Below are 16459 nucleotides of genomic sequence, written 5' to 3'. Positions count from 1 at the left end.
CTCAGCTGTGATTGTCTAACAGCAGAATTAATGTGTTTCTACTGCATAAACAAATTATAAGAAAATCTACTGAACTATTGCATATTTTATATCATTCCAATATATTTTTTGCATTAGTGAATGTTGACATGTGGGGGATGAGAAATATATATCTTGGTCATGTTCCCCTCTTGGCAGCACAGGGTGGCTGTCACAGGGCGAGCTCGCACAGCATCACTACCCTTCTGCCCTAGAGCCTCCACGGGCCCCCCTCTCTCCAGTTTCCTCTTCTCCCTGGCCCATTCCGCTACCAGATGAATCTTCCCAATGTCCCACTTTCTCCACCCTGTCACTCTGCTCAAAAACTTTCAGTGACTCCCCATTGACCATAATATAAATCAGAATTCCTTGGGATCCTGGCAGTCAAATTCAAATTAAACCCCAATATACCTAATGACACTTACTGCCTACATTTCTACATGAAAACATTTCTTCAGTCAAATTGATCTACTCCCTATCTCACACATATACCTTGCATTTCTCATGGTATAGAACACACTTCCTTTCCTATACATTTAAATCTGACCCATTCTTCAAGAATAAAATTTCAGGCACGTCTGCCATGTTGCTTTTCTGGTAACACTCTGATCAGGAACAATGCCTCCATCTTAATTTTTTCCCCCTGTTGTGATATGATAAATTTTTCTTTTTCTTTCTTTCTTTCTTTTTTTTTTGTGTGTGCTTCAGCTGCTGCTTATTGACATACAGGTAGGCTCTACACAGGCCTGGAGGTGGCTGCGGTGGGGAAAATAGAGGTGGAGAGTGGAGTGTTTGTGTGCAGTGACAGCGGTCGAGTGCAGGAGCAGAAATGCACAGATACGGGGAGTGGGGAAGGCTGCCAGAGTTGGAGAAGCAAGTGCAGGCGAGGGCCGGAGTCTGCTGGAACTGGAACCACTGCCCTGGCTAGCTGGCTCTCTCCTGACCCCAGGCCAGGCTTGAGGGTTCTCAATGTACATTTCTACAGGAACTGGACGGACTGCACAAAGAAGCAGAAGCTGTTGCCCTTTATGTTAGCTCTGAAGCCTCCAGTCCTGCACCCCTGCCTCTCTTGCTTGGGTGGGGTCATAAGATGGGCAGTCTGGCTCTGGGCTACCTCACCTGATCAGGGTCTTAAAAGTAGCCATGTTTTGCAGAGGCATTAATCTCCTTCCCTGGTGTCCCAGCCCACCAGTGCCACACTACAACCCTAAGTGGGCACTACAAGCATTGCTGGCCTAATGGATGGGGTGGGGGAAAGGGATGGGCAGGGATTGGAGGGGCTCTGGGGCTCACCACGGCACAGGCACTACACGCATGGTATTGGTGAAGCCAGAGCCAGGACGCCACCCGGTCAGCACAATGACCACATCTCCCTTCTTGAAGAAGCCTCGGGCCTTACCAACATTCATGGCCAAGTTCACCCGGAGGTCCACATCTTCAGCCCAGGCCTCCTGCACTGGGTCCTTACACACCACGGGGAAGATGCCACGGTACAGGTGGGCCTGGCGAGCTGTCTGGTGATTACGGGGCGCAGCAATAATGGGCGCACGGGGGCGGTACCTGGCCACCTGGTGAGCAGACCTGCCAGACTTGGTGAGGACGATTATGGCCCCACTGCAGCACTTGAAGGAGGCCTCCACGGCGCCCACAGCGGCGGCTTCTGTGGGGTCACTGGTAATGGGCGCCAGGCGGCGGAGTTCCTCAAATAACTGCAAGTGGTAGATGGCAGCCTCTGCCTCACGGGCAATCAGGTGCTGCAAGCGCACAGCTTCCAGAGGGTAGTCCCCTTTGGCTGTCTCCCCAGACAGCATGATGCAGTCGGCTCCATCCAGGATGGCATTGGCCACATCGCTGCCCTCTGCCCGGGTGGGACGGGGCTTCTTGATCATGCTTTCCAGCATCTGCGTGGCACAGTCAGGCTTCCCAGCTCGGTTGCACCGTCCAATCATCATCTTTTGAGCAAGGAAGACCTTCTCTGCAGGAATCTCAATGCCTAGATCACCACGAGCCACTATGATCCCATCACTGGCTTCCAGGATCTCGTCGAACCTCCGAACCCCCTCATGATTCTCGATTTTGCTGATTATCTTGATGCTCTTTCCTTTTTCTCCCAGGACCTTCCTGACTTCATGGACATTGGATGCCTTGCGGATGAAAGACGCGAACACCATATCTACATCCTGCTCTACCCCGAACGTCAGATCCTGAATGTCCTTTCCTGACACGGCAGGCAGGTCCACAGCAGCCCCAGGGAGGTTCACACCCTTCTTACTGCCCGAAGAGCCGCCGTTCTCCACCTCTGTCACCAGGAAGTCAGCACCTTTCTCCTTCACCCGCAGAGAAATGAGTCCATCATCCACATAGATCTTGCTGCCTACTTCCACCACCCTGCAAATGTTCTTGTAGTCCAGCCACAGGATGCTTTCGTCACACTTTTCCATGTAGGCATCATCCAGAGTGATCTTGAGAGTGGCCCCTTTCTTCAGCTCCACCTCCGCGGTGCCGCTGCCCGTGATGAACGCAGTTCGGATCTCGGGTCCTTTAGTGTCCAGAGCCACAGCAACGGGCCGGTAGAGAATGGGATCAGAGGCAAAGCTTTCTGTGGCTGCGCGCACATTCTTGACGGTCTCTGCATGGTACTCCTGAGCTCCATGAGAGAAGTTCAGACGAGCAACATTCATTCCAGATTTAATCATCTCCTTCAACATCTCCACCGATCGGGAAGCTGGGCCAATGGTACAGATAATGCCAGTGTTCCGGGCCGTGACGGGTGGGGAGTCAATGTTCAGGCGGCACATGTGCTCCGGGAACGTGTCGGCCATGGCTGCGTGCAGCTGCTGAGTCTGACTGAAGGCAGTCCCGACATCGCTGTGGGGCTTTGACGTGTCTTCTGTAACCCTCGGCGTGGTCCGGCTTCAGCTACTGCAGAGAGGTGCCGAAGCTCCGGGGGCGTCTCTCCAGTCTTTCGTTCTTGTTTCTTTTTCTTTCTTTCTTTCTTTCTTTCTTTCTTTCTTTCTTTCTTTCTTTCTTTCTTTCTTTCTTTCTTTCTTTCTTTCTTTCTTTCTTTCTTTCTTTCTTTCTTTCTTTCTTTCTTTCTTTCTTTCTTTCTTTCTTTCTTCTTTCTTTCTTTCTTTCTTTCTTTCTTTCTTTCTTTCTTTCTTTCTTTCTTTCTTTCTTTCTTTCTTTCTTTCTTTCTTTCTTTCTTTCTTTCTTTCTTTTGTACTTGAGGTACAGTTGTGACATGTATCAAAATGCTTACATTCCCCTGAATGTCATCTTCAAAGATGTCCTCAGGAACTATTCCAATAATGTTCACATTCCTTGAAATATTTCAGGGGTTCTTCTCTGGTAAACGTAGCCCAAGCTATGCTGGAAAGTCAGCCGCTTTATTTTACAACCTCTTCTGCTTTTTTTAAAAGGGAAAAATAAATTACCAACCTGATTATCCCTCCTCTTTCCCCAAATCAGTCTCCAATAATTTGGGGTGATTTTTTAAGAAAAAAATTTCAAAGGGAAAAAATTAGCCATTATTGAAGACATGTTTAAAACATGCATTGTAAGTTCTAAAGGTATACACTCCTTGTCATGACTAAAAAAGAAAACTTTTCCTTTAGATGAATTGATAAAACAATGACTGGAGGCAGGTCTGCAGCCATGTACTTTAGTAACTGGAAGTTCAGATCACCCAGCAGAGTCCATTAGAGTTCATGTGCATCACTTTTGGCAATGGCTTAGGCTGTGGTTTTCCCATCAAAAGAACCATTTTTCTAACTGGCATGACATGAAAAAGTGAAACATTTTGTAATATTTCAGAAATTGTGCAGTAATAGGAGAGCACACTTTGCTGCCTGAAGTTGCATACAAATGTAGTTGCAGCTCCTTCTTCTGTGGCCAGAAGAGCAGTGGAGATTTATTCAATGGAAGGATTTACTGTTAATTTCCTCAGTGTTTCTGCCACTTCCAAAGGCAACATAAGGGCTCTGTGGTCAGCTTGGTTAAAGACATTATACATTATACATCTGTGTATTTATGCATGTAACTCTGTTGTCAAGTACATCTTCAGACAGAAAATTAATGACCGTACATCTGCATGAAATAAAACCTCACTTCATTGTCTTTCTCAGAAGGGCTGTGGGAAGATAATATGCTTTCACTGCAATTTCCATTTGGTTCCATTTTGTGGAAACTGGGGCCCTTCCAGCCTTTAAATGATCTCTAACTTTACGGAAGCCAAAGATACAATAAGCTAATAAGACTTTTAGCAAGCTTACTGCATTTTCCATAAAATTTTATTGAACAAAATCCAGCAGAAATCACTGTTGTCTAACTGAAGCTATGATAACATTGTTGTCAACTGTAACTAATCTAGCAAAAATTTTTTTTGATTACTTCTGATTTTTCTGAAGAAAATGTGTTAACTTTATACATCATTTCTTTAATTAATTTATTTAGGTAACTATAGAAAGAGCCTTAATGAAATATTTTGCTGTGATTCCTGCAAGTTATGTTTTCAATATTACAATAGCGATTATAATAACATTTATAAATAATTTAAAAATCATTAAGGAAACTCAGTTTTGCATTTGTTTTATTTTGACATTTTTTTTCAGAGCATGTTGTGTCGCTCTCTATCCCCTTTCCTACTCATTTCTTCATTGCACGTGCCTGATATATATTCCTTTAGTTTATCTACTTATAGTTGGCCTGCCTCTATCTTACTAGGATATAAGTTCCATGATGGCAGGGTGTTTCCTTTTCTCACCATGACATTCTTAGCACTGAGAGCAATGCATGTAGGTCCCCAGTAAATATTTACTAAATGCATGGATGATTTGCTTAATTTACAGCCAGTCCTAATTGACATAAAGTTGTACATCATGTGAGAAATTGGGTTATAATCTTGTAATAAAGATTCATACCAAGTGTCCCTAAAATTTTACAGAAACATTTGTGTATATGCATTTCATGATTTTCATAAGAGTTTCTGAATGGTATGTAACATCCAAGGCCACAAAGGGTTAAAGCTATAGGGGGAAAAAAGGGCAAGTATCAGCTATGTCAGGAAACATCTGGAATTAAGACATGAGGGAGAACCAGCCAAAGGGGTGTTGCAAGACACAGAAAAGAGCATGGTTGTTCACTCTTCTCAGTATTCCCCAGTGACTTTTTCCTGGAGATTCAGTACCAGAACAGGAACCAGCATCATGTTAGAGACACTAGAACATAATTTTATATGCTCAGATAAGTTCCCTTCATCTATCTGTTTTTGATACATGCCTCTAACGTACACCGAAAATGGCTGATACTTTGTAAAACCCCAAATCCTCAACTTTTAGAATCTTAAAAATTAGTTTATGTGAACCATTTCTTTATTTCACAACATACTAGAATTCACTTAGTGTTTTCTGGGACTTCTGACCTTATGTCTTTAAAGGTTGAAATTTGTTTTGGCCAATATGTTACCGTAGGAGTCTTGGCAAATATTAACAAGAAAAATGATTCATAAAATGTCAGTTTAAAAACAAATTCGTAATCCTATTCAAGCAAAAAGAGAGAAAAAACATCTGGTTTGACACTAAGAAAACAAATTATCCATTCAAGCACTTTCTTATTAAGCAAATTAAAGCATCATCTTACCTCAGTCCAAACCAAAATTTACATATTTTCAGCAATAATCCAAGCTTTCATATCAGTTCATAAAACAAGATGTTAATCCAATGAAACCACAGAAAACAGTATGGCTTTCATAGGTGAATTCCCTATTTGTGGTTTAGGTGAAAATTCTGACCTGAATCTCAGAATGCGAGTCTGATTGTGAGTCTGGAGGGCCTTGAATGCAGGAGTCACATTTCATTTGTCTTTTTTACAACCTCAGTGTCTAGGACATAGAGGGGCTCCATGGGTGCTGAGTTAATGAATAAATGCCTATAGGTCATGAGCTTTTTAAAATATAACACACTATTAAAGCTAATTCCCTCAAATAAATCTTTGTTACTAAAACAAATGCTGTAAAACAGTCTGTAATGCAGAGTGGGACTTGAATGTATATTGACAACTTCTTCCTTCCCAAAGGATTGATATCATTTGATTCAGTTAAACAGTTCTACATTTAAATTTACTCAGTGCACACTGAACCCATACTCAGATAAGAATAGGGCCTGATTTATTCAAGTGTTATCTCATTTCCTTCACCAACAGTTTCACTGGATTTGTCTGTTTGTTTGCTTTTTTCTTTCCCTTATAATGCCGTTTAATTGGATATTTGGGCAGGTAACATAAGCCCCTCAAGTCAGCTCTAAAGAACAAAGACACCTTTTATTTCATGTTTTATTTGCCTAATAAGTAGGACAGCCTTCACGCTTGGTTGATTAAACACTTCAGCAGTGTTATCAAGGACCCAAATATTTTCCATTGGTCCACAGGGAAATCATCAGTGCCAACTTAGCAACACATCAAGGATAGCTACAAATGCTATTTGCAAGCATGACAGTTTGAAGGAGAGATAAATGGCACATAATTATTTGTTCTCTCTCTGATGTTTGTAATAAAATATTTGTTTAGGAACACAAATATATAATATCTATTAGGTGTACACTGGAGTCTTTCTAGAAGCCAATGAAAATATCTGTTTTTAATGGAAAACAAATTAGTTTTATAAGACAATATACTAAATTATTATTTGTTCCATTTACAATTTAGAAATATATTTTAGGAACATTTTTTATTAATCAAAATAAATAATGGCTATATTGTACAACTGTAGTCACCATTTAATTATAACTGAAAAGAATTGAGAAAAGCTATAAATTTTGTCATAAATGACTTTAGACAACCTTTGAAGTCTTCATTATTATTTCTTACATGTGGAGTCTGGACTTCAAGATGTGCTGAAAAGGGTTTTTTTTTCCTAGTAGTGAGAAGAAAAGACATCAGCTTAGATCCATTACCTGGTGAAGGCAACAAAAATCTCTGGGATGTGAATAAATGGATCTAAGTTATTCTCCTGCTGAAAACTCCAGTACTCATTCAGTAATCTTTTGTGTTAAATTAAAAAAACAGTGAAACGACAATCCTTGGACACTGTTTAGCAATTACAATAAACACAAAAAGAAAAACTACAAAGTTTTAAAAAAACCTTTTTCCTTTCTGCTTTTCTATTTTGATGAAGATCATTGTATGTTATGAGAAAAAAGTATATAAGCCCTGGCAGGTAGCTCAGTTGCTAAGTGTGTTGTCCTAACATGCCAAGGTTGTGGGTTTGATTTCCAGTCAGGGAACATACAAGAATCAACTAATGAATACATAAGTAAGTGGAACAACAAATCAATGTTTCTCTCTTTCTCTTTCTCTCTCCCTTCTTGTTTTTCTCTCTCTAAAATCAGTTTTAAATGTATTTTTTTTTTATTGTTCAAATACAGTTGTCCCCATTCCCCCTTCCCCAAAATGTTTTTTAAAGAAGCATATATAGGCTTGTGAGACTAATAGAAAGCATGTTAATAGAAAGTATGAGAAGAGCTGATTTCTGTCGAAGTAGTTGGTGTTCTAGGCTGACTGGAGTTTCTGATTTACCACACTGCATCACTTCTGGTTGTATCAAATTCATATTTACTAAGCATGACAAAATTTTTGTGGCACAATTCTTTTGCCCACATTCTAACACAGAAAAATAAGAATAGTGAGTTAAATGTTTGGTTTAATCTAAAAGCACTAATTGTCCATTTAAGTGCACAGAAAGAAGCATGAACATTCATACAAATATATGAACTGTTCTCTGTTTGTTTGTTTTTTGTTTTTTACAAATTTGTTTCTATCCAAAACAAGAAAAAATACACAATAAAATTTTTTCTCAATATAACAAAAGTCCTTCCCTCTCCCCTCTGTTTTCTTCTTTCTCTCAAAAAATCTGATTTTACAAAAAGCAGAACTGGAATTTAGATAGCATGAGAAGAAAATGGGCAAATGATACCATGCATTTAAAGGGTGCTTTTGGAAAAAATGTCTTATATAAACAAATAGAGAATGCTGCTATGGAAAAAATTGGGCAATTTATTTTTTTTCTTTCTAAAACATAAGAGATGTCACAGTGAGAAAAGCAGTAAGTCATCCTTAGAAATTGAACCACAGTGAAAATCAACGTAAGTATTCACAATATAAGTTCCCTTCTAGACAAAAATTTTAGAGAACATTTACACAGAATTTTAAGCAGAATTTTTAAATTATATTTTACTGATTATGCTATTACAGTTGTCCTGATTTTCCCCTTTTGCCCCCCTCCACCCAGCACCCCGACTCCCTCAGGCAGTCCCCCCACCAATGTTCATTCCCATGGATCATGTGTATAAATCCTTTGGCTACTCCATCTCCTATACTGTATTTTACATCTCCATGGCTATTCTGTGACTACCTGTTCATACTCCTTAATCCCCTCACCTGTTCACCCATTCCTTCGTGCCCCCCTCTCCTCTGGCAACCATCAAAACGCTCACTATACCCACGATTTTGTCTCTGTTCTTCCCCTTCTCTTTATTTTTTAGATTCAATTGTTGATTTTACTGTTCATAGTTTTGATCTTCTTTTTCTTAAATAAGTCCCTTTACTATTTCATATAATACTGGTTTGATGAGATGAACTCCTTTAGTTTTTCTTATCTGGGAAGCTCTTTATCTGCCCTTCATTCTAAATAATAGTTTGCTGGGCAGAGCAATCTTGGCCGTAGATCCCTGCTTTTCATGACTTTGAATATTCCTTGTCAATTCTTTTCTAGCCTGCAAAGTATTTCTCTTCTATTTGAACCTTTTTTTAAAAAAATTGTTCAATTACAGTTGTCCCACTGTTTCCCCTGTTGCTCTCTCCTGCTTCTCCAACTCCCAAACCCCTGCTCCCACAGCCAATCCCCACCCTGTTGTCCATGCCCAAGGGTCCTTTATACATGTTCTTTGAACTGCCCCTTCCCCTTCTTCTCCCTTTCCTCTGGTCACTGTCAGTTTGTTCTTTACTTCCATGTCTCTGGTTCCATTTTGCTTTTTTTTTTGTTTTGTTGATTAAGTTCACTGATCGGTGAGATCATATGGTGTTTGTCTTTCACCCCCTGGTTTATTTCACTTAGCATAATGCTCTCCAGTTCCATCCATGCTGTTGCGAAGGGTAGTAGCTCTTTCTTTCTTTATGCTGTGTAGTGTTCCATTGTGTGAATGTACCATAGTTTTTTGATTCACCCATTTACTGATGGGCACTTAGGTTGCTTCCAGCACTTGGCTATTGTAAATTGTGCTGCTATGAACATTGGGGTGCATAAGTTCTTTTGAATTGGTATTTTGGGATTCTTAGTGTATAATCCCAGCAGTGGAATCGCTGGGTCAAAAGGCACTTCCATTTTTAGCTTTATGAGGAAATTCCATAGTGTTTTCCACAGTGGCTGTACCAGTCTGCATTCCCACCAACAGTGCACTAGGGTTCCCTTTTCTCCACAACCTCGCCAGTGCCCGTTGTTTGTTGATTTGTTTATGACAGCCATTCTGACTGGTGTGAAGTGGTATCTCATTGTGGTTCTAATTTGCATTTCTCTGAGGGCTAGTGATGTTGAGCATCTTTTCATATGTCTACGGGCACTCTGTATGTTCTTGGAGAAGTGTCTGTCCAGGTCCTTTGCCCATTTTTTAGTTTGATTGTTTGTCTTCCTGGAGTTGAGTCATGTGAATTCTTTATATATTTTGGAGATCAAGTCCTTGTCCGAGGTATCACTGTCAAATATGTTTTCCCATACTGTCAGTTCCCTTTTCATTTTGTTGATGCTTTCTTTAGCCCTACAGAAGCTTTTTAATTTGATGTAGTCTCATTTGTTAATTTTTTTTCCCTTATACTCCTTGCTCTAGGGCATGTATCAGTGAAAATATTGCTGCATGGAATACCTGAGAGTTTCCTGTCTATATTCTCCTCTAGGACTTTTATGGTGTCATGACTTATATTTAAGTATTTTATCCATCTTGAGTTTATTTTGGTGTATGATGTACGTTGGTGGTCTAGTTTCATTTTCATGGATGTACCTTCCAGATCTCCCAATACCATTTATTGAAGAGGGTATTTTTACTCCATTTTATGCTCCTACCCCCTTTGCCAAATATTAATTGTCCATAGAGACACGGGTTTATTTCTGGGCTCTCTATTCTGTTCCATTGATCTATGTGTCAGTTTTTAATGCCAGTACCAGACTGTTTTGATTACAGTGGTCTTGTAATGTAGTTTGATACCAGGTATTGTGAACCCTCCTAATTTGTACTTCTTTCTCAAAATTGCTGATGCTACTTGGGATCATTTATAGTTCCACATAAATGTTTGAAATACTAGCTCTACATCTGTGAAATATGTCATTGGTATTTTGATAAGGATTGCATTGAATCTATAAATTGCTTTGGGTAGTGTGGACATTTTGATGTTAATTCTTCCAATCCATGAACATGGTATATGATTCCATTTATTTGTGTCTACCTTAATTTCTTTCTTCAGTGTTCTGTTGTTTTCTGAGTACAGGTCTTTTACCTCCTTGGTTAAGTTTATTCCTAGGTACTTTATTTTTCTTGTTGCTATAATAAATGGGATATTTTTCCTAATTTCTGATATTTCATTGTTAGTGTACAGAAATGCCTCCAATTTCTGAATATTAGCTTTGTATCCCACTACTTTGCCAAAACCACTTGTTAGGTGGAGAAGTTTTTGGTGGTGTCTATAGGGTTTTCTATGTACACTATCATGTCATCGACAAAATGACAGTTTTTCTTCCTCTTTTCCAGTTTGGATACCTTTTATTTATTTTTCTTGTCCGATCACTGTAGCTAGAAATTCCAATAGTATGTTGAATAGAAGTGGTGAAAGTGGATACCTATGTCTTGCTTCTGATCTTGGGGAAGCTTTTAGTTTTTGCCCATTATCTATAATGTTGGCCGTAGGTTTCTCATACATGGCCTTTATTATGTTGAGGTATGCTCCCTCTACTCCCACTTTACTGAGTGTTTTTATCATAAATGGATGCCATAATTTATCAAATGTTTTTTCAGCATCTATTGATATGATCATGTGGTTTTTGTCTTTCCTTTTGTTTATATGATGTATTACATTTATTGATTTGTGTATATTGTACCATCCTTACATCCCTGGGATGAATCCCACTTGATCATGGTGTATGATCTTTGTAATGTATTGCTGGATGCGGTTTGCCAATATTTTTTTGAGGACTTTAGCATCTATATTCACTAGAGATACTTGCCTGTAGTTTTTTTCCTTCTTGTGTCTTTATATGGTTTTGCAATTAGGACAATGCTGGCTTCATAAAAAGAGTTTGGGAGTCTTTCCTCTTCTTTTATGTTTTGGAATAGTTTGAGAAGGATCAGGGTTAGCTCTTCCCTAAATATTTGGTAAAATTCTCCTATGAAGTCGTCTGGCCAGGGGCTTTAGTGTGCCAAGAGTTTTTTTTTTAATTACTGCTTCCATTTCACTAGCTGTTGTCATTCTATTCAGGCTTTCTGCTTCTTCTTGACGCAGTTTCCGAGGATTACATGTTTCTAAAAATTTGTCTGTTTCACCCAGATTTTCAAATTTCTTGGCATATAGTTATTTGTAGTAATTTCTTACAATCCTTCATATTTCTGTGGTATTGGTTGTAATTTCTCATTTTCATTTCTGATTTTATTTATTTGGATCCTTTCCCTTTTTTTTCTTGATGAGTCTGCTTAAAAGCTTGTCAATTTTGTTCTTTTAATCTCTATGTTATTTAATTATGCTCTGATCTTGATTATTTCCTTCCTTCTACTCACCCTGGGCTTTTTCATTGTTCCTCTAGTTCTTGTAGATATAGAGTTAGGTTGCTTATTTGAAATTTTTCTTTTCTTTTCTTTTTTTTTTTATTTTAGGTAGGCCTGTATTGCTGTTAACTTCTCTCTCAGGACTGCCCTCACTGTGTCCTGTAGGTTTTGGACTGTTGTGTGTTCATTTTCATTTGTTTCCAGAAACTTTGATTTCTTCCTTGATCTCATTGTTAACCTATTAATTGTTTAATAACTTATTATTCAATCTGTATGTATTTAATTTTTTTTTAGTTTTTTCCTTGAGGTTGGTCTCTAGTTTTAAGCTGTTGTGGTCTGAGAAAATGGTTGTTATGATTTCAATTTTCTTGAATTTGTTGAGGTTTGTTTTGTGTCCTATCATGTGGTCTATCTTTGAAAATGTTCCATATGCATTTGAAAAGAATGTGTATTTTGTTTTTTTTGGTTGAAAGGTTCTTTATATATCAGTTAAGTCTTTTTGATCTAGAGTGTCATTCACTGCCACAATATCCTTGTTGATTCTTTGTTTGGAAGATATATCTATTGTTGATAGTGGGGTGTTAAAATTCTCTACTATAATTGTGTTGCTGTCTATGTCTTTCTTGAAGTCTTCCAAGATTTTCCTTATATATTTAGGGCTTCCTATGTTGGGTGCATATATGTTTACAATGTTTATATCTTCTTGATGGATTCTGCCCGTCAGTATTATGAAGGACAGAGAAGTGTCCTTCTCTGTCTCTTTTTACGGCCTTTACTTTGAGATCTATTTTGCCTGAGATAATATTGCAACCCCAGCTTTCTTTTTGTGACCATTTGCTTAGGATTTTTTTTTTCATGCTTTCACTTTCAACCTGTATAGATCTTTTGTTCTGAGGTGGTCTCTTTTAGACAGCATATAAGCAGGTTGTGTTTTCTTATCCATTCAGCTACCCTATGTCTTCTGACTGGTGCATTTAATCCATTTACATTTAAGGTTATTATTGATAGGCATTCATTCATTTTTCCCCTTTGTACCTATGTTCCTTCCTCTATCCTTCTTTTTCTTCATCTTCTTAAAGCAGTCTCTTTAGCATGACTTACAATGCTGTTTTGGTGGAGGCATATTCTTTTAGACTTCTTTTATCTGGGAAATTCCATGTTTTGCCCACCACCATTTTAAATGACAGAATCTCTGGGTAGTGTAGCCTTGGTTTCAGGCCTTTACTTTTCATTATTTGGAATATTTCTTGCCATTCCCTTCTGGCTTGTAATGTAACTATTGAGTAATAAACTGCTAGCCCTATCAGAGCTCACTTGCATGTTACTATATCTCTTCCTTGCTGACTTTAAGATCCTCTCTTTGTCTTTAAGATTTGGTACTTTAATTATGATGTTTCTTGGAGTAGGCCTCTTTGGGTTCATCTTGATTGGGACTCTGTATTTCCTGAATTTTCATGGCTTTCTCTTCACCAAGTTAGGGAAGTTTTCTGTCAGTTTTTTTCAAACAGGTTTTCTATCCTTTGCTCCTTTTCTTCTCCTTCTGATATTCCTATGATGCAAATGTTGTTACATTTCATGTCTTCATGAAGTTCCTTTAAACTATCCTCATACTTTTTAAGTCTTTTTTCATTTTTTTGCTCTGTCTGGGTATTTCTTTCTAAAGAAATACCTTGTTTTCCAGCTCACTGATTCAGTCCTCTGCTTCATCTAGCCTTTTAATGTCTCATAGAGTATCTGTAATTTCAGATATTGTATTTGTCATTTCTTCTTGGCTCTTGTCCTAGCTTCTATTTCCTTTTCCATGCTGCAGTAGTTCCCACCCAGTTCCTTGTATTTGTGACTGAGTCCCATGAGCATCCTTATAATCATTTCTTGAATTCTGTGTCTGATAGATTGCTTGCCTCAATTTCATTTAGCCTTTTTCTGGGGATTCCTCCATTCCTTTCAATTAGGGGTTCTTTCTTTGTCTCCCCATTTTAGGCGACTCTTATTGTTTGTTTCTGTGTCTCAGGATACCTGCTTTGCCTGCTTGTGTTCCTGGGGTGGACTTTTGTGGCAGGAGTTCTGTAGTTCTGTAGGATGCAGCGGTGCAGTCTCTTTGATCTCCTGATCTTGATGCTCTAGGGTTGCCCTTTATTCAGTTTGTATGGGCTCTCTTGATGTATTTTGGCTTTGCTTTTAGTGGCTCATTCATTGATGGGTTTCCCCCTCCAGCTGGCTGACTGGTAGTCACAATTCCCACTGCATCTTGTTTGCTGTTGTACAGGTTTTGGCTGTCAAAGTGATATAACCAGAAAACCAAACCCACACCAGCAAAATAAATAAATAAATAAATAAATAACTCCTACCATATCAGCAATATCAACAGCAATTGAGCAAATGTTAATAAATGCAAAAAGGGATTGAGAATATTATAATATAGAAAGAGGGAATATGAGGTGACTAAAAGAATGAAAAATGATTTTGAATGGGAAGAGGGAGAAGAAATAATAAGAGCAGGGAATAGAAACAATGCAAAAATGGGCGAGAACAAGATTTTAAACTTAAGTAAAACAGGGAAGGGCAATGGCAAAAATAGAGTAAGAGAAGGGAAGAGTTAACTATGAGGTTTGAAGTAAAATTAAAAAGATATTGAACCAACAGGAATAAAATTGCTGAAAAACCACAGCAGGGTCAATAACAATGACAGCTAAGCAAAGATTAATAAAGGTGAAAAGGGAATAAGAATGTTATACCATAGAGAAAAGTGAATATGAGATATCTACAGTAAAGAAAAATGATTTTGAGAGGATGGGGGAGGAAAACTAATAAGAGTAAGAAATAGAATCCAGGCTAAGAAAGGGGAAAAATATTAAAATAAAATTCCCAATTCAACCTATCAAGGGCAGGAGGAAAGCAAAATGGATTAAGACAGGAGGAGAGTATCCTATGGGATTTAAAGTACAAGCAATAGTGAACAAAAAAGAGTTCTATAGGAGATCAGCAATAACCATGACATCCTTGCCCAACTAGACTATTACAAGAGGGGAAAAAGAATGTGAGCTGATTTAAGGAAGGAAGAATGCTTTTGTGAGGATAGATGGAGGATAAATAGTAAGAGTGAGGAATAAGAACATGGCACAGTGTGGGAGAAAATAAAGTTTACAACAACAATAAGAAAGGTCAGGAAGAAGGCAAAGTGGAGTAAGACTAAGGAAGGGTGCTATGTGGGGTTTGAAATAACAATAATATGAAAAAATATATAATCTGAATAAAAAAGAATAAAAAATTAAAAATCATGAGTAGTGACTTAGTTGGAATATGATTGAAGCAAAAGAAGAAATATGAAAAAGCTATGTGAAAGGGGAAAAAAGAGAAAAGAAAGAAAAAAACAAGTCTGAGGAAGAGTGAGGTGAAATTCATCTTAGCTGCTGGTGTTCGCCTTCTGACTTCTTTCTGGATCCATCTCTGATTTTCTTATTACCTCAAGGTCCTGGGGTGGGAGGTCCAACTTCTAGCAACACCACCTGTGTCTCCTTCCCCTGCCTCTAGAGGGAGCTTCTGTTGCTCTTGAGAGGATGAGGTCTCGGTGTCTCCCTTGGGAGGCACTGTTCAGTCTTCTGAAAAATTGAGAAAATTGTGGATGCATTCCCCCTGCCCCTACAACACCCGTCTTAGTCTGTCCCAGTTTATTACCAATAATGTATAGTTTCTGATTAAATAGCTGTCCATTTCATGGTGGGGGCGGGGAGCGGTGACAATCTATGTAAGGGTGTCAGCTCTCTCCTGCTTAGCATAGGCAGAAGCTCCATGTGAGAGCTGAGGCTGGTCAGCGCCCTGAATCCCCCTTCTTGACACTTTCTGAACTTCCTGCTTTGATGGCCTCCGTGAAATAGGGCCCTAGGACCCAGTGTACTCTGTCTCCCTGTGAGGAGTTTAAAATGGGCCCTTCTAGACATTTGTCTTACGGTCTTTCTCTTGCAGAAGTGCCTCCTGCATAGTTGTTAAGGCTGCCCAGCTGGTTTTGAAGATCTTTCCCGGCTTCTGTAAGAGGTAGGCTGGGCTCAACCTTCCTTTCCTGGAGGTTCTGCCACGGAAGTGGGCCCAGTCTGGCCTCAAATAATCTCAGATACACAGTTCCCAGCCCATTACCCTCACAGTACACTGCGGAACCTCACTCTCAGCTCTGCGCCAGGCTGGCATCAGCTGGGGTAGAGAGACCACCTCACTTTGCACCCTTTTTATCAATCTGCCCAGCTCTGCTGAGTAGGAGCAAATTGTGCCCACAAACTTCCCTGCCTGTTGGCAGGGCCGTTGCATGTGCAGGGTCCCTTGGCAGCACACTTTAGCACCCTTTTTTAAAAAGGTTGCTCCCACTGCAATGCCAAGCCACTGTCTGGCTCTCCAAAAAGTCAAGACTCTATCTCTATCATGGCCAGCCATGGCCCTCCCCCTCCCACAGATCCAGGAGCAGACTGTATCTTTCTCACTTTCCGGCACTCTCCTGGGCAGCATCCGAAGCTGCAGCTAGGGTGTGCCACTAGCTGTGTGTTTGTGTAGTCTGGTTCTCCCCGACAACTTTATGACTTTGTGTATCCAGGTCACTTCCAGTAGGGGTCTGAGGATTCCCCGCTCTGGAAGTAAAGGGAGCCGCTAGGCTGCTTTCT

At 39.5% G+C, this 16459-nt stretch overlaps 1 protein-coding gene across 1 annotated transcript; it reads right to left on the bottom strand.

Moving 5' to 3' along the window:
* Positions 1–746: 746 nt before the first annotated feature.
* LOC129079822 (pyruvate kinase PKM-like) lies at positions 747–16235 on the bottom strand. Its single transcript, XM_054585061.1, has 4 exons — positions 15945–16235; positions 15761–15879; positions 6966–7052; positions 747–2916 (listed from the first exon to the last, which is right to left on the bottom strand). Exons 1-4 carry the CDS (start codon positions 16233–16235, stop codon positions 1308–1310), a joined length of 2106 nt encoding a protein of 701 aa, XP_054441036.1. The 3' UTR covers positions 747–1307.
* Between the last annotated feature and the right edge of the window lie 224 nt (positions 16236–16459).

Source organism: Pteronotus mesoamericanus, unplaced genomic scaffold, assembly GCF_021234165.1.
Source record: "Pteronotus mesoamericanus isolate MK-2021 breed Mesoamerican mustached bat unplaced genomic scaffold, CSHL_Meso_final contig_82, whole genome shotgun sequence".
NCBI classification, from domain to species: domain Eukaryota; kingdom Metazoa; phylum Chordata; class Mammalia; order Chiroptera; family Mormoopidae; genus Pteronotus; species Pteronotus mesoamericanus.
This window is presented reverse-complemented; position numbering and strand designations above follow the sequence as displayed.